The sequence below is a fragment of the Lepidochelys olivacea genome, assembly GCF_965140295.1.
Source record: "Lepidochelys olivacea isolate rLepOli2 genome assembly, chromosome: 23".
Classification (NCBI taxonomy): Eukaryota; Metazoa; Chordata; order Testudines; family Cheloniidae; genus Lepidochelys; species Lepidochelys olivacea.
Genome location: NC_140433.1, coordinates 13,062,939 through 13,084,767, shown reverse-complemented (window position 1 = coordinate 13,084,767; position 21,829 = coordinate 13,062,939). Strand labels below are relative to the sequence as shown.

Here is a 21,829-nt window from a genome sequence, read left to right as displayed (position 1 = left end):
AGGGAGACTGTGGCTATGGGGGTTTCTATGGGACAGAGAGGGTGGAGGAGGGAGGGGGTGTCTATGGGGCAGAGGGAGTGGCTATGGGGCAGAGGAGGGAGGGGGTGTTATTGGGGGTGTGTCTATGGGTCAGAGATGGGGGTGTCTATGGGGTGGAGGATGGAGGAGGGGGTGGCTATGGGGGTGACTATGGGGGAGGGGATGTCACTGGGGTTTCACTGGGGTGTCTATGGGGCGGGGGGGCAGCTATGGGAGTGTCACTGGGGGTGTCTATCGGGCAGAGGGGGTGTCACTGGCGGTGTCTATGGGGCAGAGGGGCGGCTATGGGGGTGTCACGGGGGGTGTATGGAGCAGAGGGGGAGGAGGTGGGAGGGGGTGTCACTGGGGGTGTCTATGGGGCAGAGGGGGAGGCTGTGGGGGTGTCACTGGGGGTGTCTATGGAGCAGAGGGGGTGTCACTGGGGGTGTCTATGGGGCAGAGGGGCGGCTATGGGGGTGTCACGGGGGGTGTATGGAGCAGAGGGGGAGGAGGTGGGAGGGGGTGTCACTGGGGGTGTCTATGGGGCAGAGGGGTAGGCTATGGGGGTGTCATTGGGGGTGTCTATGGGGCAGAGGGGGTGTCACTGGGAGTGTCACTGGGGGTGTCTATGGGGCAGAGGGGGAGGCTATGGGGGTGTCACTGGGGGTGTCTATGGGGCAGAGGGGCGGCTATGGGGGTGTCACGGGGGTGTATGGAGCAGAGGGGGAGGAGGTGGGAGGGGGTGTCACTGGGGGTGTCTATGGGGCAGAGGGGGTGTCACTGGGGGTGTCTATGGGGCAGAGGGGGAGGCTATGGGGGTGTCACTGGGGGTGTCTATGGGGCAGAGGGGCTTGGGGGTGTCACGGGGGGGTGTATGGAGCAGAGGGGGAGGAGGTGGGAGGGGGTGTCACTGGGGGTATCTATGGGGCAGAGGGGGTGTCACTGGGGGTGTCACTGGGGGTGTCTATGGGGCAGAGGGGGAGGCTATGGGGGTGTCACTGGGGGTGTCTATGGGGCAGAGGGGCGGCTATGGGGGTGTCACGGGGGGTGTTTATGGAGCAGAGGGGGAGGAGGTGGGAGGGGGTGTCACTGGGGGTGTCTATGGGGCAGAGGGGGGCTATGGGGGTGTCACTGGGGGTGTTTGTGGGGGAGGGGGTGTCACTGGGGGTGTCCCTGGGGGTGTCTATGGGGCAGAGGGGGCGACTACGGGGGTGTCACTGGGGGTGTTTGTGGGGGAGGGGGTGTCACTGGGGGTGTCCCTGGGGGTTTCTATGGGGCAGAGGGGGGCTATGGGGGTGTCCCTGGGGGTGTCTATGGGGCAGAGGGGAGTTATGGGGTGTCACGGGGGGGGTCTGTCTCTGTCCGTGTAGCCGGGGGGGCCGGGCCCGGGGGGGCGCAAGGGGGACACCGGGTTGCCCTGGTGACGGGGTCCCTGGATGGTCGGGGGGGCAGGGCTCATGCCACCTGTACGCTGAATATTAATAAGGGATCATTAATATTCACGATACACTGATTAATTATTCATAAAGATAGGCCCTTAGCAACGGCCAAGGCCCCAGTAGGCCCTTAGTAACAGATTGTTCTCTTTCAAATCTGTCATCTGGACACTGTTAGGGGCGGAGGCCAAGGAATGGCTGATTCGATCTTCTGTTGGCTGGCTTGTCTGTCATTTATAGTGATTGACAGCCAAAGTGAGTGAATTATGACTATTCGGACTCCCATTGGCTGCTTGAGCTGTCGATCTAACCAAGGGGGTGAGCCTGTTAGATCTTAGGCATTGATTGGCCGGTCTGAATGTCAATTACTAATAGGGCAGGCTGTTGAACTCGTTGCGGGGTCTCATTGGTCAATCTACATCTCAATCTTGGAAGTGGGGCGGAGTTTAACCAAACCTCTGGAGTCCATTGGTTGTTCTATCTATCATTCTTACAAGCTGACGGGTTCAGACGGGAGTTGCCTCCTCCCATTGGTTGTCCCCAGCGGGCAGGGGTCGGGTTTCTTGGCATTCCGCTCCCCCATTGGTTGGTTCTGGGGAAGGAGGCGGGACGTTCTCCTCAGTGCCGGGCCGGGCGGCTGCGGGAGGAGGAAGCAGCCGCCGCCGCGGCAGGAGAGACGGGACGAGCCGAGGGGCCGGAGCAGCCCCGGCGGCCGGTGCGGGCGCCATGGAGGACGGAGTCTATGGTAGGGGCCTGGGACTGTACCACTCTCGGGGCGGGCCATACTATTGCGGGGCCCCGCCCATTCACGGCTGGCTGTCGGGGGGGCGGGGCTGGGTTGGGCTGAACCGAACCATTCCCGCCTTTGTAGGGGTGTTTGGGCTGCACCATTCTCTTGCTGGTCGGGAGGTGGCAGGGCTGTACCATTCCTCCCCTTAATGGGGGGGGAAGGGTGGCCTGAACCATTCCCACCCCGAATGGGTAGCTTGCCCCCTTACAGTGTAGGGCTGGACTGTGCCATTCTTTTCCTTATGGGGCGTGAGCTGTACCATTGCTTCCCATAATGGAGAGCGGGAGGGGTTGAGGAGGGGGTTGGGCTCAACCATTCCCTCCCAGAGGGGGAATGAGGAGAGGGTTGGGCTGTGCCATTCCGGAAATGAAGAGGGGGGTTGGGCTGAACCATTCCCGGTGTTTGGGCGATACCATTCTCTTGCTCATGGAGGAGCTGGGTTGTATTAATGCTCATAATGGAGAGTGGGCTCCCTTTTGGGGGGAGGTGGGGAGGAAAGGGTTGGGCTGAACCATTTATTCCCCTATGGGGAGGGTGGTGTCGGACTGAACCATTACCACTTGCTCCCCACCTGCCCACCCCCCGGCCTTGTCCTTCGCCCGCCCCCCGGATTGTTAGCAGCATTTATGAATTGGAAGCTCCTTGGGGCAGGGGGCTTTGTTCTGTGTTTGTACAACCCCTGGCTGACAGCATCCAACTAATACATACCCCTGTACAGCTCCTGGCGCCGTGGGGCCTGATCCGGGGCTGGAGCTCCCAGGGGCCGACAGGATCCAAATAATACATACCCGTGTACAGCTCCTGGCGCCGTGGGGTCCGGGGCTGGGGCTTGCAGTGGTCCTGCACTGCAAATAAACAATGGGACGGGGCTGGTATCCTGGAAGGCCCTGGGACGTCACATCGGAAGGCAACTAAACCTGAGCTCTCAGCCTCCTGCCACAGCTAAGGCCTGGAACTTGCACAGATTTTGTGCTGGTCTAACCATGTTGGTAAAAATACCGCTCTCTATGGGCCCTGCAGGGGCAGGAAATAGCTGCAGTGCAGGGCACCCTGGCCATGCCCCCCATCTGCCCCCTATGGCAGCTGCGTCTCTGCACTGGGCAGGGGATCCCTGTATAAACAGCCCCTCTGCCCACCTCACCCTGCAGGTGTCACATGAAATTCAAGAAACACTCACATGCATCCCGCTTCCTCCCTCGCTCCTAGAACAGGGGGTTCCTGCCTCAGGCTAACCTCTGATTTCCATCCCAGTGCCCCCGGACCTGACCCCCGAGGAGCGGCTGGAGCTGGAGAACATCCGGCGGCGGAAACAAGAGCTGCTGGTGGAAATCCAGCGGCTGCGGGATGAGCTGAGCGAGGCCATGAATGAGGTGGAAGGTCTGGAGGCGAATGAGGGCAGGTAATGAATGTGCTGATCCTGAGGAGCTGTGTCCCAGCGCTGGGCGAGGGATCCCCGTATACCCAGCCCCCATGTCCCACCCCAGAAGGGTTGCATCTCAGCGTTGGGCCCCTGTATACCAAGCCCCTGCCCCACCATGGTCTTGTACGCTGCTGGGGCTATTCCAAGTGCTGAATCCTGTGGTTTTTCTCCATCCAACCCACAGCAAAACCCTTCAGAGGAACCGGAAGATAGGGATGGGCCGCAAGAAATTCAACATGGATCCTAAAAAGGTAAGAGGGGAGGGGGCTGGGAGCTAGGACACCTGGGTTCTATCCCAGCTCTGGGAGGGGAGTGGGGGCCAGTGGGCAAAGCAGTGGGGGCTGGGAGCCAGGACTCCTGAGCTATATGTCTCGTCCCTTTCCCTCCGTGTGCATCAGTTTCCCCGGTGGAAGAGGAGGTGATGGCTGGGGCGGGGGGCTGGGAGCCAAGGGGTGCGGTCAGGCACCTGACTCCACTCGCTCGGTCCTCGGCACAGGGCATCCAGTTCCTGGTGGAGAATGAGCTGCTGCACAACACGCCGGAGGAGATCGCCCGGTTCCTCTACAAGGGGGAGGGGCTCAACAAGACGGCCATCGGGGACTACCTGGGGGAGAGGTGAGGGGGCGGGACCATCGGGGGCTAGCTGGGTGAGAAGGGAAGGGCTGGGGCCATTGGGGACTAGCCGGGGGGAGATGGGCGGGGGTGGAGCCATTGGGGACTAGCTGTGGGGGGGGCATCAGGGACTAGCCGGGGGGGTGCGGGCCTGTGGGTAGGGGCTGCAGCCATTGGGCTCCGCCAGGGATGGGAGCTCTGGGAGTTCTGTCTCATGGGGAGGGGGACAGACCGGGGTGGGGGAGGGTATTTCGCCTCTGACCCCGGCCCCGCCCCCCGCAGGGAGGACTTTAACATCGCGGTGCTGCATGCCTTCGTCGACCTGCACGAGTTCACTGACCTCAACCTGGTGCAGGCGCTGCGGTGAGCTGGGGGGGCGGGGATGTGGAGGGGGAAGATGGGAAGGTTTGGGGGCAGAGAGGGATCAGGGGGCTGGGGGAGGGGGATGTGGAGGGGGAGGGTGGGAAGGTTTGGGGGCAGAGAGGGATCAGGGGGCTGGGGGAGGGGGATGTGGAGGGGGAGGGTGGGAAGGTTTGGGGGCAGAGCGGGATCAGGGGGCTGGGGGAGGGGGATGTGGAGGGGGAGGGTGGGAAGGTTTGGGGGCAGAGCGGGATCGGGGGGCTGGGGGAGGGGGATGTGGAGGGGGAGGGTGGGAAGGTTTGGGGGCAGAGCGGGATCGGGGGGAGGGGGCTCGGGGGGCAGCTCACCCTCCCCTTTATCCCAGGGGTGGGGAGGCTGGTGCGGGTCCCCTACTTACGTGCCCCCCCCCCCAGGCAGTTCCTATGGAGCTTCCGCCTGCCCGGGGAGGCCCAGAAGATCGACCGCATGATGGAGGCCTTCGCCCAGCGTTACTGTCTCTGCAACCCCGGCGTCTTCCAGTCCACAGGTACTGCGGGGCCCGGACGCCTGGGTTCTCTCCCCAACCCAGGGAAGGGGGTAGGGCGTAATGGTTAGAGCAGGGGGAGGCTCATAGCCAGGACGCCTGGGTTCTCTCGCCAGCTCAGGGAGGGGAGTGGGGGCTAGTGGTTAGAGTGAGGGGAGGGCTAGGAGCCAGGACGCCTGGGTTCTCTCCCTGTTCTGGGACGAGGGTGGGGTCTAGTGGGTGCATTCCTCCTACCGTCCCCCCTTCCTCCCCCAGACACCTGCTACGTGCTCTCCTTCGCCGTCATCATGCTGAACACCAGTCTGCACAACCCCAACGTGCGAGACAAACCCACGGTGGAGAGATTCATCACCATGAACCGGGGCATCAACGACGGGGGCGACCTGCCCGAGGAGCTGCTGCGGGTGAGGGCAGGATACCGGGCAGGGGTCTGATCCGGGGGGCGGGATACTGGGGTACATGGGCCCATGGGTCTGGCCTGCTGGTGAGGACGGGGTGTAGCTTGTCTTACTCCACCCCTCAGGAAAAGGGGTATGGGCTCTGACTGTTGTCGTTGGGGGTATGGCCTTATTCTGACCGCACCCCTTGAGTGGGGCGTGGCCTCTTTTGACTCCACCCCCTTCCCCCCCCCAGAACCTGTACGACAGCATCCGGAACGAGCCGTTCAAGATCCCGGAGGACGATGGGAACGACCTGACCCACACGTTCTTCAATCCAGACCGGGAGGGCTGGCTGCTGAAGCTGGGTGAGAGCAGGGACCCCCCTCCCCGAACCTCTACACTCCCCATCCCCACCCCCGCGATCTCTGCATGCCTCTGCGCTCTCCTCTCTCTGTGTCCCACCGACCTCCCGCTGTGTCCTCAAAGCACCGACCTTCCTTCCGCAGCTCCAGGAATAATACCCGCCCCCCAACCCCGCCCAGCCCGGGCTAGGATGCCTGGGTCCGTCCCCCCACCCCGGCTAGGGCTCCTGGATCCATCCCCTCCCAAGCCTCGGCTAGGACTCCTGAGTCCATCCCCGCCGCAGACCCCAGCCTCGGCTAGGGCTCCTGGGTCCGCCTGCTCCCTCCCGGCCTTGGCTCGTGTTCCTGGGTCCGCCGCCCCATCTCCCCCGGCTAGGGCTCCTGGGTCTGCCCCCTACCCCGGCCTCAGCTAGGGCTCCTGGGTCCCCTCCCCCACCCCTCCAGCCTTCAGTTGGCCCCTGTCTGTGTCCGTCTGTCCCTGCCCCGCTCGCTGGGCCTCCCCTAGGCCACCTGAGTCTGACTCTGCTTCCTTCCCCACGGGGCCTTTGAGGGCACCACCCCGCCCCTCAATTCCCCCGCCCAGGGTTGAGTGTTCCGGGGGGGGCGCTACACAGCTATAGGGGGAGCCCCCCACCCCCAAGGCATTGGGATCCCAGTTCACAGCACCCCCAGGTTCAACGCAGGTGCCTCCCAGACTAGCGGGGCCATGAGGGGTCAGGATGGGGGTCACACGGACCCCATGGCAGCTCAGTCAGAAGCACAGGCTGGATTTGGGGGGATTGGGGTCACAGGTGGGTAAGGGGGAGGTGTCCAAAGCTGGGTGGGGTTGTTCTGGAGACTGGGAGGGTTGCTGCGGTGGGGGGGTAGGCGGAGGGATCTATGGGGGGTGATGGGGAAGGGAGGTGGGTACAGACCTGGATGGACCTTGGTTGAGGCCTGACTCCCTTGCTGCCTCTAGGGGGCAGCAGAGAGCTATTGGGAGGGGGGTGAGCAGGGATCAGCTCCCAGGAGCCAGGAAGGGGGCTGGGGATCAGGACGCCTGGGTTCCATCATCGCTCTGGGAAGGGAGTGGGGGCTAGTGGTTAGAGCAGGGGGCTGGGAGCCAGGACGTCTGGGTTCCCTCCCATCTCTGGGAGGATAGTGGGGGGCTAGTGGTTAGAGCTGCGGGTTAGAGGTGAGCGCCGGGCTCCAGGACTCCTGGGTCCTATTTAATCTTATCCCCAGCCCCCGGGGCAGGGAATGGCCATCCGGGACGATGGGTGCTGTCCCTCGCAGGGAAAAGCTGGACAGAGCCCCCCCCGCCCCCCCACTCCCTCGCTTTGTGTATCAAACCCCTGTGGCCCCCCACAGCCAGCAAAAAGGACATTCCCTCCCCCCTCCCCGAGATTCCCCCCCTCCGCGCTGATCCCTGCGGCAGGGGTGTTATTTGACCGTGTTTTTTCCTCCTCACATGGATATAACTGATTTTTCCTCTTTCTCTCTCTTCTCTCTTCTCTTCCCCCCGCTCCCCTCTTTCTTTCTCTCCCTCCCCCGTTTTCCTTCCCGCCCCCCACGGCCCCCCCACCCCCACCCCCACGCCGCTGATGCCACTTGTGCTCGGGTCTCACCGTTCCTCCCCAGGAGGTAGGTAACGGAGGGGGAAGCCGCTGCTGGAATGGGGGGTGGGGATCCCAGCCCCAAATAGCGCCTCGCCCCGTTAGGGCCGCATCACCGCAGTAGAGATTCGCCCCAACACCTGACCCCCCGGAGTGTTGGAACTGGGTGCGGGGGGGCGGGTCTGGCCCCTTGAGGGCAGGGGGGTTGCTGGAAGCCCCCTGGAATCTCCGCACAGGTTGCAAAGGTCCCGGATGAGGGATTGTCTCAGGGACAGTCGTGCCACACGGGGTCCCCCCAAATGGGACCTGGTGGTTAGAGCGGGGGGGCGGGGGCTGGGAGCCAGGACTCCTGGGTTCTCTCCCCAGCTCTGGGAGGAGAGTTCTGCCAGTGACAACAGTTTCTCAGGCTTCCCTCCGCCCCGCGGGTCACCCGCTTGGAGTCAAGGGGCAGCTGCGTGGGGTCTTATGCCTGAGATTGTCCCCCCCCCTCCCCCCCATGTGCCCAGGCGAGGGTACTGTGTCTATCCCAGCATGCCCTGGGGCAGGCCTGGTCCTCTTCTCACGCTGCCCCTGAGTGGACCGGCCCAACAGGATCGATAGCTGCCCCCCCAGAAGCCCCCATCACTGAGCCCCCAATCTCTGCTTCCCCTGCAGGCGGGCGTGTGAAAACATGGAAAAGACGCTGGTTCATTCTGACGGACAACTGCCTGTACTATTTCGAGTACACCACGGTGAGCCCCCCAGCCCCCCGGAGCAGCCCCCACGGGGTCCGCCCACAAGGCCCCCCCCCCCCCCCCCCCGCCTTGGTACCTGGTTTCTGACAATGCCCAGCGCTGCCGGCTTCAGAGGAAGACCCAAGTGCTCCCCTAGTGGTCAGTGATGGAATCGCCTGCCCCTTGCGTGAGCCCCCTGCCCCCAGTCACTATGGGGTTGGGCTGGGCCCCACAGACAGCCCCTGCAGGAACCCAGGGGCTTCTGCCACTCGCCCTTCTGGGCCTGGGGCTCCCTGGCTCTCCCCACTTAGCTCCATAGCCAGTGGCAGGGAGTCCCGCAGGCCGCTCCTCATCTCCCCTGACTCCAGCTTTGTTCCCCACTCAGGACAAGGAGCCGCGGGGGATCATCCCACTGGAGAACCTGAGCATCCGGGAGGTGGAGGACCCCCGCAAGCCGGTGAGCGCAGCGCCCCGTGCTCCCCCACCCCTCAGGGCCTTCTTGCCCCCGATGTTCACCTTGTCTGTCCTTCGTCAGCCTGTCCTTATCCTCTCCTTCATGGCCGCCCTCCTCCTCCTGTCTATCCATCCGCGCGGCCGCCCCCTCCATCCATCCACATCCACCCCTCCATCCCTCCGCGCATCTTCCCCATCCCTCCTCCGCTCCATCCATCCACGCCCCCGCCCCCTCCATTCATCCCTCCATCCATCCATCCACGCATCTTCCCCCTCCATCCCTCCATCCACACCCCCGCCCCCTCCATCCATCCACGCCCCCGCCCCCTCCATTCATCCCTCCATCCATCCATCCACGCATCTTCCCCCTCCCTCCCTCCATCCACGCACCCGCCCCCTCCATCCGTCCACGCATCTTCCTCCTCCCTCCATCCATGCACCTGCCCCCTCCATCCATCCATCCACACGTCTTCCCCATCCCTCCCTCCCTTGCTCCATCCATCCATGCATCTTCCTCCTCCCTCCATCCGTGCATCCTACCCATCCCTCCCTCCCCCCATCGATCTGCGCACCTGACCCCTCCATCCATCCACACCCTTCACTCCATCCATCCACGCATCTTCCCCATCCCTCCCTCCTCGCTCCATCCATCCACACACCTTCCCCGCCTTCCCTCGCTCCCTCCATCCATTCATACACCCCCTGTCCATCCTACGCACCTTCCCCCCATCCATCCCTCCATGCATGCACCCCCCGCCTCCATCCGCATCCCCCTTCTTTCCTCCATCCATTCCTGCAGCTTTTGACCCTTGTAGATCAGGCTCCACTCACATTGTGCTCTCAACTCCAACCTTTCATTTCAAGCAAAAATGACTTGACATTGCCTGAGTTTGCCGAGAGCCTGAGCCCATCGCTGCGGGTTGGGGGGAATCATCCCTGGGTGTCACCGATGTGGCCTGAGCCCGCTGAGAGCTTGAGCCCATCCCTGGGTGTGTTGGGGGAGGCAAATCGTTCCTGGGGCTGGGGGGGGGGGGGAATCGACGCAACCTGAGCCCATGGCTGATTCTGTCTCCCCCCCCCGCCCCCGTTCCCCCCAGAACTGCTTTGAGCTGTACATTCCCAACAACAAGGGCCAGCTGATCAAGGCCTGCAAGACGGAGGCCGACGGACGGGTGGTGGAAGGGAACCACCTGGTCTATCGCATCTCGGCCCCCACGCAGGAGGAGAAGGACGAGTGGATCAAATCCATCAAGTGAGGAGCACCCCCACCTGCCCCCACCCCCTCCCAGAGCTGGGGATAGAACCCAGGGGTCCTGGCTCCCAACCCCCTCCCAGGGTATTGTGGGTGGATGGTTCCAGCTTGTGATGGGGGGGGGCAGGTGAAGTCTGATCCATCCCATTTGGTGGCGGGGGGGAGAGACAGGGCATGTGCGGGCAGGGGCGTTCCCGGCAAGGGTGGAGGGGCTGTGCGGCCCCCATGGTGTGACTCCCCCAAGCCCAGGGGTCTGTCTCAGCCTCCCCCTCGCAGGCACCTGGCTGCAGCGAGATTCCCTGCCCCCCACTGACCCCCCGCTCCCCGCAGGGCTGCCGTCAGCGTGGACCCCTTCTACGAGATGCTGGCCGCCCGCAAGAAGCGCATCTCAGTCAAGAAGAAACAGGAGCAGGCGTGAGCTGGGCTGGCCAGCAGGCTGCCTTTCCGTGCCCCCCCAACCCACCTCCCTGGGCGCCTCTAAAACTGACACCCCCCTGGGCCGGGGGGGCCCAGCCACGGACAGACAGACGGACAGAGCAGCACTGACTTCCCCTCCCCCAGCATCTGTGTGCACCGCCAGCCGGATCTGTCTTCCCCACCCCCACTCCCCCCAGGGACCCTACTTTGGGATACAGCCCCTCTCCAGGAGCCACTGGGTACCATGGGCCAGCAACCCCTTCCTCGCCCGTGGGGGCTGCAGCCTGGGCCAGGGGCCTCTGCCATGCCCTGGGCTCAGGACCTTGCAGCAGGTTGTGATCAGGAGTGACTCCAGATCCACCCTGAGGGAGCCGAGATCAGAATCCGACCCTGCCCCCATTGCAATTAGGAGGGACTCTGGAATCTGGCCCTGCCCCCACTGCAAACAGGAGTGACTCCGGTTTGGCCCTGACTCCGTATCCTCAGCACTTTCCTTCACGGGTCTCTGGATTTTCACTGGCTGACGCCAAGCTCCTATCTACACTAATTAGCCCCGAGATGCAATAAGCTCTTGCCTAGCAACCCCTGAGACAGCCGCCCCTTCCCTTCCAGCTGGCTGGGAATTTCCCCCCCATGCTATGCTCCCACCATGGCACTCAGCACCAGGGGCTAGCGGGGTCCCATGGTGCACTGGTGCAGCTGCGCTGCTGTCTTTGGGGTCTTCCCCCCCCCCCCCCCCCCCCCGCGTATTCCAGCAATGCCAGGCATGGGGTGGGGGGCATTCCTCCCCCCCTCCCCCCACCGGCAATGCCGACGGGCCCTCTGCAGCGCCCCCTGGCAGCCAGCAGGGGGAACTGAAGTTCTTCCCTCCTCGGGGCAGCTAGCGGAGGGGGAGTTTTAGCCCGCCCCGTGGCCTGCCCCTCACCAGCTCATCTTTAAATCTCCCCAACGGGGGGTAGCCCCCCCTACCCTCATGTATACACTATTGGCTCTAGAGCTTGGGGTCCATCTGGAGCCCCTCTATTTCCATGCACCCCCTCTGGGCTCCAGGAACGTACACTACGGACTGGGAGGGGGCTGGGGAGCGCCCCCCGAGGTTGAAAGCCCTTTGCTTTCGCCTGCTGTGGAATCCCGTCCTTCTGATTACTCTCCTGCCACGAGCGCGAGGCGCCGTCGGAAAGCCTGGCCTGGCGCCGCCGGGAGCAGATGTGGGGCCCCCGCACCGGGACCAATCCCTGGGCCCCCTCCCCACCTTTCTGGCTCAGCCCCCGCAGGGCGTCCTGGGAGGAACCCCCGGATCGTCGGCTCCCAGAGGCAACCGCGTGGCAACAGGACCAAGCCGGCGGGACCCATCTCCTCCCACACCTGGGACCCCCTGGACTTGCTGCCTCCTCCCGACGCAGGGGGATTTCACCCCACCCCAGGCGCTGGTGTGGACAGAGAGGGGCAGGCGCCAGCCCCGGGCCTGCCACGGGATTCCAGGGCGGGTTCAGGTTTTTGTAATTGTTATTTAAGGATTTAATGGATGCAACTTTCAACGGAATAAAAACACTACAGTCTTGAGTACAGCCAGGGGGCCGCTGGGTGTCTGGGGGGGGGGCGGGGGGGTATCCACTCAGGGCATCAAACACCCAGGGCCAGCATGGGGAAGGAGCACCGAACTGGCCTGGCACCAGCAGCAGCTTAAACTCTGTTTGGGGCTGGGAGCCAGGACTCCTGGGTTCTATCCTGGCTCTGGGAGGGGAGTGGGGCCTAGTGGCTAGAGCAGGGGGTGGCGGGGAGCCAGGACTCCTGGGTTCTGTTACACTGAGCTGGGGGGCTGGATGATGCAGGTGGCTTCTGGCGCAGGATTTGAGCACCCCGTGGCACCGTGAGCTTGGCTGACCTCTGTCCGTCCCCCCTGCCTCTAGCCAGCGGCGGGGGCCGGGTGCTGGGGCGTGGGGCTCTTTAGCCAGGGACCTACGTTCCCTCTAAGCTGCGCGGGCAGCAGACTCTCAAGGGCCTCTCCCCGGCCCTCAGCTGTTGTGGCGAGACAGGGCTGGGGGGAGTCCTCTCTCCTTGGGGCAGCCTGCACCCCAAATCCCTCATCCCTGGCCCCACCACAGAGTCTGCAGTCCCAGCTGGAGCCCTCACACCCCCTGCCCCAGCCTGGAGCCCTCACACACCCCCAGCCCTGAGGCCCCTCCTATACCCCAAACCCCTCATCTCCGGCCCCACCCCAAATCCTGCACCCCCAACTGGAGCCTTCATGCCCCACCTAACCCCCGGCTCCAGCCTGGAGCCCCCTCCTGCACCTAAACTCGCTCCTGGAGCCTGCAGCACTCCAGCCCTGAGCTCCCTCCTGCACCCCAACCCCTTCATCCCTGGCCCCACCCCAGAGCCTGCACCCCCCACACACTCCAACCCTCTGCCCCAGCCCTGAGCCTCCCACCATGCTCCAAACCCTTCAGGCCCACCCCTGCCACATGAGTTTTGTAGTTCATTCTGCAGATTGAGGTAAAAAAGTAGAGGGAACACTGGGGGACCCCTTGCCCGCTGGTGGGATGCGGCCACTTCTGGGGTGGGGCGTGTTGGGTATTTGGCGCACTCAGACAAAGCACTGACTCACAGCGCTGGGGCGGCTGCTGCTCCCTTGGCAGGTTTATTCTGTCCTTTCCGAGGAAGAAAATAGCATCGAATCCTACATAAAACAGTGCCGAGCTACGCAACACGGGACACCGCGTATGTACCGCCAGCCGCAGGCCAACAGCCACAGCTATATACAACAGGAGAGGAAGGGGGTCTCCCAGCCCCCCTGCTCTAACCACTAGACCCCACTCCTCTCCCAGACTTGGGGAAAGAACCCAGGCGTCCTCCCAGCCCCTCACACAACTAGACTCCACTCCCCTCTCTCCCAAAGGCAAGGATAGAACCCAGGAGCCCTGGCTTCCAGCCCCCCGTCCTTCCCCCGCTGTCATCACTCGCCCCCACTCCTCTTCCTGAGCTGAAGAGAACCCAGGCATCCGGGCCTCCAGCCCCCTGTGGGCCAGGGCTCAGTGGCAGGCATTGAAGGGCAGCTTGGCCACCCCCCCGTGCAGCTCCATGGTGCCCTCAGCCCAGGCCACAATGTCCCCGTGGGCGTGGCCGGCGCAGGTGGCCAGCCTGTAGACCTCGCCCGGCGCCAGGACGTGGCTCCACACGTGGAAGTCGGCCAGCTCCCCGATGAAGGCCTGCGTGGCATCGAACCGGCCGCCCAGCGTGTCCTGGGGAGGGGGAGAGCAGAGAGGCCAGGGGTAGATTAGGGAGGGCACAAGCCACCCAACAAGGGGGCTAACCCTGGAGCGGATGCTCTCGCCCTGGGGTGTGTGGGGGGGTCTCTTACCTGCTCCTGCCCCAGGATGAAGATGCCCCCTGGCTTGATGGGGTGCCAGGGGGCCAGGTTCTCGCCGCTGCCCCGTCGCACCCCGTCCTGGTAGCTCTCCCAGACGCCGTCCCGCGTCGACCAGGTCACGCAGACGTGATGCCACTTGGCGTCGTGGATGGCCAGGGGCAAGGTGGCAGCCTGGGGGTTGGGGCGTGGGGGGGAAAGGGTTAAGGGCAGTGCTTGCCTCTCCCCCACCAACCCCACCCACGATGGGAGCCCCCCCCCGCCCAGCTCCCTGCAGCCGAGCACTCCCTGCTGAACCCCCTGTCCCGCTCCCTACAGCCCAGCGCCCCCTGCCCCACAGCCCAGTGCCCCCCTGCTGAGCTCCCTGCAGCATCGCATCCTCTGCTGACCATGGCAGTCCCCAGCCCCACACCTTGTCATTGATGAGCAGCTCCATGGGGTTATTGCCCCACTCAATGAGCACCAGCTCGTTGGCCTGGCCAGGCACGGAGTAGGAGAAGGGGGTGCCAACACCAGGCGCCGAGCTGGACTTGAGCCAGAGGCAGACAGTGAAGGCGAAGATCTCGTGATGCAGTGTCCTCTTCACCTTGACGTACATGTAGTTGGTGCGGAGGGGGAAGCCCACACGGAAAACCTCGTCTGGCTTCTCCGCCTTGTGCCCTAGAGGGACAAGGTCAGTGCCAGGGCGGCCAGACACAACCAGCCCCGGGGGAGAGGGGACTCTGGCCAATAGCCAGTCAGCCATCTCCCCATGCACTGCTACATCCATCAAATCATCATTCCTTCCAGCTGTTCCTTCAAGTAGCCAGCCCTCATTTCATCCATCCATCCATCCATCCATCCATCTATCCAGGTACCATTTCATCCATGCATTCAGTGCTCCATCCATTGATCCATCCCTCATTTCCTCCATCCATCCATCCATCCATCCATGTATCATTTCATCCACCCATTCAATGCTCCATCCATCCATCCAGGTACCAGTTCATCCATCCATTCAACGCTCCATCCATCGACCCATCCCTCATTTCCTCCATCCATCCATTGATCCATCCCTCATTTCCTCCATCCATCCATCCATCCATGTACCATTTCATCCACCCATTCAATGCTCCATCCATCCATCCAGGTACCATTTCCTCCATCCATTCAACACTCCATCCATAGCTTCACCCATCAGTGATTCCATCCATCCATTCAATTATCAATTCAGCCATCCATAAGTCCATCCATGCAACTATCTCGCTTTGTAGCTACAATTCCACCCATCTGTCTATTCCGTTATCCCCCGTCCATCCCTGCCGCGAGTCCTATTCATCCATCCACAGCTGCAGTCTGGATCCTTTGATGTCCACCACCACCCGCTATCCATCTGTCGATGCCCCTGCAACCCTGCCCCTCACCCTTCTCATGAGGCCCGTGGACCCTGTTCTTGTGCCACCGCAGCTCCTCGTGACCGTGGTGCGGCTCCCCGTGGCCATGGTGCGGCTCCTCGTGGCTGTGGTGATGGTGCTTGGTGGCGTTGAGTTTCTCTTGGATCTGATGCTCCAAAATGCTGATTTTCTTCTGCAGGGCGTCACGCAGGGAGATGGAGAACAGGGAACTGTTGCGGCTGCGCTGGGGGGTGGGGGTGGGGGTGGGAGGAGGGGACTGTGAGCAAGACCCATCATCCTCTCGGTGCCCATCTACCTTGGTATCCCGCCCCATCCCTGCTACCCTGGATCAGCCCATGGGCTCATCTACCTTGGTATCCCACCCATACCTGCTACCCTGGATCATCCCCGTGGGCCCATCTACCCTGGTATCCCGCCCCATCCCTGCTACTCTGGATCAGCCCCATGGGCCCATCCACCTTGGTATCCCACCCATACCTGCTACCCTGGATCGGCCCCGTGGGCCCATCTACCCTGGTATCCCGCCCCGTCCCTGCTACCCTGGATTAGCCCCATAGGCCCATCTAGCCCAGCATCCCACCCCCTGCCACCCTCCTGGATCATAGAGTCATAAATCCCAAAGCCAGGAAGGGCCAGTGTGCTCACCTAGTCTGACCTGTATCATACAGGCCAGAGACCTGCCCTGCAATAATTCCTAGGGAAGACCTTTCAGAGAAATTGCCCCGCTCGACTGAAAACGTGGACGTGATGGAGAAACCACCACGCTCCTGGGTAAATGGCGCTCACTGTCACCTTATTTCCAGTCCAATTGGGTCTTGGTTCAACCTCCAGCCAACAGATCGGGTCCTCAGCTAGATGGAAGAGCCCATTATTAAATATTTGTTCCCCCTCCATATTGGGATCAAGTCCCGCCTTCCCCTTCTCGTTGTCGAGCTAAATAGCTGGAACTCCTGGCGCCTCTTGCTCTAAGGCGGGTTTTCTAATCCTTTAATCACCCCCGTGGCTCTTCTCTGCCCCCTCGCCAACCGAGCAACGCTCTCCTTGGACGGGGGGGCACCAGAACCGGATGCAGGAGCCCCGCAGCGTCGCCCCAGGGCCAAACCACCTCTCTGCTCCTACTCGAGATTCCCCTGGGGATGCTTCCCAGGTTCCCATTAGCCCTTTTAACCTTTGCATCACACAGGGTAGCTCAGGTTCAACTGATTGGCTGCTACGACCCACCCCCAAATCTTTTCCAGAGTTCCTGCTTCCCAGAAGAGAGCCCCCTGCCCCATCCTGGGAGTCCGGCCAGCATTTGTTCCTAGATGGATACAGGGACATTGAGCCATGTGAAAACCCACATTGCTTGCGGCCAGTTTACCAAGTAATCCAGCCAGCTCTGTAGCTGCGCCCTGTCCTTTACGAAGTTAACCCCCATCCTCAGCTGTCGTGTCCTGTGTAAAAGTCACCAGTGACAATTTCACATTTTCTTCCAGGTCGAAAACGTTAACTCGCCTCAGGACCAGGGCCAATCCTTGCGGGACTCCAGTAGAAACACGCCCGCTCGATGGCGACGCCCTGTTTGCAGTCATGTTTTGAGACCTAGCGTTGGCCGGTTTTTAGTCCACGTCTGTGTGGGCCGTGCTGGTTTATAGCGGTCTGGAGTTTTTAATCAAAATGCCGTGTGCTCCCGCGCGAAACGCCGCCCAGCAGTGGCGGTATATTACAGCAACTCGGTTATCGTTAGCACCCAAACTTGTCGTCTCAGCCAAAAGCGAGATCAAGTCAGTTTGACAGGATCTATTTCCCATAAACCCGTGCTGATTGGCTTTAAGTACATTGCCCTCCTTCAATTCTTTATTGAGTCTTGTATCAGTCACTCCATTAACTTGACACCATCAGATCAGGATTAAACAAAGACGGTGACTGGCTCGCCAACTACAAAAGCAGTTTCTCCTCCCTTGGTATTCACACCTCAACTGCTAGAAGAGGGCCTCATCCTCCCTGATTGAACTAACCTCGTTATCCCTCGCCTGAGTCTTGCTTGCATATTTATAGCTGCCTCTGGAAATTTCCACTACATGCATCTGACGAAGTGGGTATTCACCCATAAAAGCTTATGCTCCAATATGTCTATTAGTCTATAAGGTGCCACAGGACTCTTTGCCGCTTTTACAGATCCAGACTAACATAGCTACCCCTCTGATACTTGTCTCCATTAACTTGCTAGGGATTGATGTCAGATCGACAGGCCTGGAACTGCCCGGGGTCATATGCTTTATGCTTTTTAAATAGTGGCACATTAGGTTTCTTCCAGTCTTATGCAACTTTCCCAGTGCTCCAAGACTTACTGGAAATCAACATTAATGGCACAGAGAGCACCTCAGCTAGCTCTTTTAAAACTCTTGGTTGCAAGTTATCTGGACCTGCTGATTTTAAAAGTCTAACTGTAGTTGCTGCTGTTTACCATCCTCCTGAGATACTAGTGGAATGGAAAGTATGGTATCATATGATAGGCCATCATCTATTTTTCCTCAAATACACAACAGAAATATTTGTTGAACAATTCTACCTTTTCTGCTTTATTGTTCATAATTCTACCATTTCCATCTAGAAATGGACCAATTCCATTGCCAGGATTCTTTTTATATTTAATATACTTAAAAAAACCTTCCTTCTTTTTGCACCTAACTCTGCTGGACATAGACAGCTACTTCTGTCTCTTTGCTTCCCTTATCAATTTTCTACAATTCATAGTTTCTGATTTATATTCATTACTGTCAGCTTCTCCTTTGCTTCTGATTTATATTCATTACTATCAACTTCCCCGTTGCTTCTGATTTATATTCATTACTATCAACTTCCCCGTTGCTTCTGATTTATATGGATTACTATGAGCTTCCCCTATCTTCTAGTTGTTATACCTATCAATCTCGCTATCTGCCTTCACTTCCGCTCTAAGGTTGTGTTGTTAACCAGCACAGCCTTCTTTCTCAGCTGTGGTTTTTGGCCTTCTGATTTAGTGTTCTTAGGCAATTTCCAATGATCATTCACATTTTTCTGATTAAATTCTTCCTTCCAGCTCATTTGGCTTATAATTATATTCAGCTTTGGACTCTGGACTTTACTCTGTTTGCACATTATGAATACCATAAAGCCTGGGTCCCTTGTACCAGAGCCATCATTAATGTCGTGATCAGTTCCTCATTCTCTGTTAGGATGAAATTTTATCCAGAATTCCCCCATGTCAGTGGCTACAGCATTTGAGATAGGAAATTGTCAACTAAGATGTTGAGAAATTCCCAGAATGATTTTGTGTTGGCAGCACATGGCCTCCAAAGTATATTACCCAAATTGAAGCCCCAGTGATCATGCAGCTTTTGTTCCTATACATTATAGGGGGCATAAGTTGTTGTTCACTCTGGTCCCTAGTGTGATTTGAGGGGCCTGTAGCAGACTCCAACTAATAACCCTTCTTGTTCTTTATCTGTTAGGCCATTGATCCCAAAGCGTAGATCATTTCCTTCCGTGTTGAGGCGGAAACAGGGCGTGCCATTGGTGGCGTGGATTTCCCTTTCATCCACCAGGTTTCAGTGATACCAGCTAGATTACCCACATGCGAGCAAGGCCAAAGCCTCTTGGTTGTTACCCAGGCGCCGAGCTTTGCTATACAGGCAACTCAAGGCTTTTTCTCCCCTCACAGCCTTTGCTTCATTATTTTTTCCCTCAGAATCCTGATTTTGGGAGAAGCTCCTCCGCTAGGCCCCACTCCCCTCCCACCATGCTGTGGGGGCAGGCCGGCCAGAGCCGTCAAGCCGAGATCTAACCCAGCTGGACGCAACATTAAGGGAGACCCCCCCAGACCCGCCTGGCCTGGTATTTAGGCCCAGTGCCCAGCTGAGGCCCTGATCTCCTCCCCCAACACCCCTGTTATGGGGGGGGAGGATCTGACCCCTACCCCCCACGAGCCAGGCTGTTTACGTTTCCCAGACGCGCTAAGAAGGGACAAGCAGGAAGGAAGAAGCCAAGGGGGTTTATATTTAGCTGAATGCTCCGTCTGGGACCCGAGCTGCTCCCGCTAATCCATCCCCCTCCTCCCACGCAGGTGCCCCAAACCCACTGATGCCCCCTGAGCAGCCTTTGTACGGTGCTGGGGGGCAGGCAGCCTGATCCTCATTTAGACCCTACTCCCCTCCCAGAGCCAAGGAGAGACCCCAGGAGTCCTGACTCCCAGCTGCCCTTCCTCTACGTGGGGCACGAATATTCAGTAACGGACTCTCCCCTGTAGCAGAGGAAGGTCGAGCCCGATCCCAGGGCTGGATGTTGAAGCGAGACACATTCCCGCGGGAAACAATGTGCACATTTCTCACGGGGAGAGGCATTAACCAGCGGGACGACGGGCCGGGCGGGCGGTGGATTCTCCCTCACCGGCAGCGTTGGGCTGTTCCTCTGAACGCTGGCCCTGGGAACAGCTGGGGGCCGGCCTCGGGCCTGTGCTGTGCAGGAGTTCAGACCACCTGACCACAACAGTCCCTGCTGGCCTTGGAGCTACGACTCTAACCACTAGACCCCACTCCCGTCTCTTGCGCCTTGAGGAATGGGGCATGGGGCCTTTGCCCTCTGGGGGCGCCAGCTCTGATTTGCTCCAGGGCAGGTGGGCTGGCTCAGGGGGGGCGGGGAACGGGGCTTGGGGCCCGTCCCCTCTAGGGGGCGCCGGCTCCCACCCGGCCCCAGGGCAGGGACTGGCTGGCTGCATCCCAGGACCCCATGGAATACGTTAGTCTTCCAGAACGGTCCCAGTAATTCAAGGGCAAAGGGGTCTTAACTGGGGTCTTGGCAGATGGTCTTGAAATAGGATCAATCAGGTAATTCCTCCGGGCTCGGATTTGGGGGCTGTTTCTACTTAATTAGTTAAAGCCGGAGGCAGGGGGCTGGGAGCCTGGACTCCTGGGTTCTATCTCTGGCTCTGGGAGGGGGGTGGGGGCTAGTGATCACAGGGGGGTGGGGGCAGCAGGCCATGAGGTTCCTAATTGGGGGAGGGATAAGAGAGGTTGAGATGGAGGAAGGGGTGGGGGGTGTAAACTGAGGTAATGGGGGAGGGGCTGGGCAAGCAATGGCCAAGGATGCAGGGGGATGGGGTAGGGGGCTGACCCTACCCTATCATAGGGGGTGATCCTGCCGCAGGGTGAGAAGGGAGGTTATGGGGGTGACAGCTGGGGACTGATAGGGTGGGGGGGAGGGGGCTGCTCATTGAGCCACTGCAGCATTTAGGGAGGAGGTGGCTGGGGCGTGGGGTGAATGGGGCCCCACAGTATCTGCTGATGCTCCAGCCCCTCCTAGAATGAGTCCAGGGTGTGGAGGGGGGGCACTGGTGGGGGGGGGGCAGATGATAGGGGTCAGTGGGCAAAGGGGAGAGGTTAATAGGCAGGGCCTGGGGTCGCTGGGGAAGGTAAGAGGGGGAGGCAAAGAGGTGGGATGGGTCCATGGGAAGGGGATGGGGGTCAGTGGTTGGGGTGTGGGGGGAGCTGGGGGGTCAGTGAGGGTCAGTGGGAGTGGTCAGGAGGGCTGGGGGTCAGTCAGGAGGGGGGTTGATGGGAGGGTTGGGAGGAGGGGGTAAATGGGAGAGGGACTGGGGGTCAGTGAGGAGGGGGAGTCAATGGCTGGGGGTGCTGGCGGTCAGTGAGGAGAAGGGTTGAAGAGAGGGTTGGGGGGCCTGGGGGTCAGTGAGGAGGGGGGTGGATGAGAGGGTTGGGGGCGGGGGTCAGTGAGGAGGGGGATCGATGGTGGGGGGGCTGGGGGTCAGCGAGGAGGGGGTTGATGGGAGGGTTGGGTTGGTGGGGGTTAGCGGGGGGGTTGTTGGCTGGGGGGGGCCAATCCCCCCCTTACCTGGAGGTGCTCCAGCCTCTCCTTGAGCGACTCCAGCATGCGTTCCAGCTGGGGGGGGCCGGCGGGCACCTCCCGGGGGGGGTCCTCCATGGTGTTGGGGGTGGCGCTGGCCTTGCGGAAGGCGGCCTCGCTCCCGGCACCACCCAGGGACTCGGGGTGCTCGCGGTGCCCGAAGTGGGGGTACTCGTTCTCCCGGCCGGCCCCCTCCCGGTGCCCGTGGCTCAGGTTGTCCTCGTGCCCATCCAGCCCGGGCTCCCCGCCCGCCCGGCCCTCGCACCGGCTCAGCTTGGCCGTCAGCTCCCGCACCGTCTCCCGCTGGTCCAGGATGGTCTCCTTCTGGTGCACCACCGTCTCCCGCAGGTGCAGGATGGTCTCTTTGGCCTCCTCCAGCGTGCCCGCCCAGTGTCCCCCGGCCCGCGGCTGCGGGGCCTGCTGGCAGCCCGTCTCCGGCTCCAGGGGCATGGGGCTGCAGACGAATTTGGGCAGGGCATACTCCCCCCTGCCGCCGGGCACCCAGCAGAGGGCCCAGAGGAGAGCCCAGGCCAGCCGCATCCCGGCACCCGCCGGACCCCTCGCCACCGCCCCAGCCTTCCTCCCACGGAGGCGCCCGGACGATCTGTGCCCGCAGCCGCTTGGCTCGGCGAGCAGCTGGGACTTTTCTTTTTCTCGCCACCCCCCCCCCGCTACTGTCCCGTCCGCCTTGATTTCCCAAATCCCCTGGTGATGGGCGGAGGGTGCCCGTCTCCCCGGAGACGGGGGAATTAGACAGGCAGGTTAATGGGCTTAAGGAGTCGTGGCAAAGCTCCCCCCACCCCTCCGCCTCTGGCAACGGGACCCAGGCGTCCTACAGCCAAGCTGGCAGGGGTCAGGGG

General features: G+C 61.2%; 2 protein-coding genes across 2 annotated transcripts; one reads left to right on the top strand and one right to left on the bottom strand.

Annotated features, from left to right (window-relative positions):
- The first annotated feature begins 2,066 nt into the window (after positions 1-2,066).
- CYTH2 (cytohesin 2) lies at positions 2,067-11,899 on the top strand. Its single transcript, XM_084612581.1, has 12 exons — positions 2,067-2,199; positions 3,496-3,643; positions 3,849-3,915; positions 4,161-4,279; positions 4,559-4,639; positions 5,050-5,162; positions 5,415-5,563; positions 5,793-5,904; positions 8,151-8,227; positions 8,595-8,666; positions 9,760-9,914; positions 10,245-11,899. The coding sequence occupies exons 1-12, from the start codon at positions 2,181-2,183 to the stop codon at positions 10,330-10,332; spliced, it is 1,200 nt and encodes a 399-aa protein (XP_084468707.1). The 5' UTR covers positions 2,067-2,180; the 3' UTR covers positions 10,333-11,899.
- Positions 11,900-12,955: 1,056 nt separating this feature from the next.
- LOC311511732 (neuronal pentraxin-1-like) lies at positions 12,956-21,509 on the bottom strand (the record flags this gene model as incomplete). Its single annotated transcript, XM_084612573.1, has 5 exons — positions 12,956-13,573; positions 13,693-13,872; positions 14,111-14,358; positions 15,102-15,315; positions 20,958-21,509. 5 exons carry the CDS (start codon positions 21,507-21,509, stop codon positions 13,364-13,366), a joined length of 1,404 nt encoding a protein of 467 aa, XP_084468699.1. The 3' UTR covers positions 12,956-13,363.
- Between the last annotated feature and the right edge of the window lie 320 nt (positions 21,510-21,829).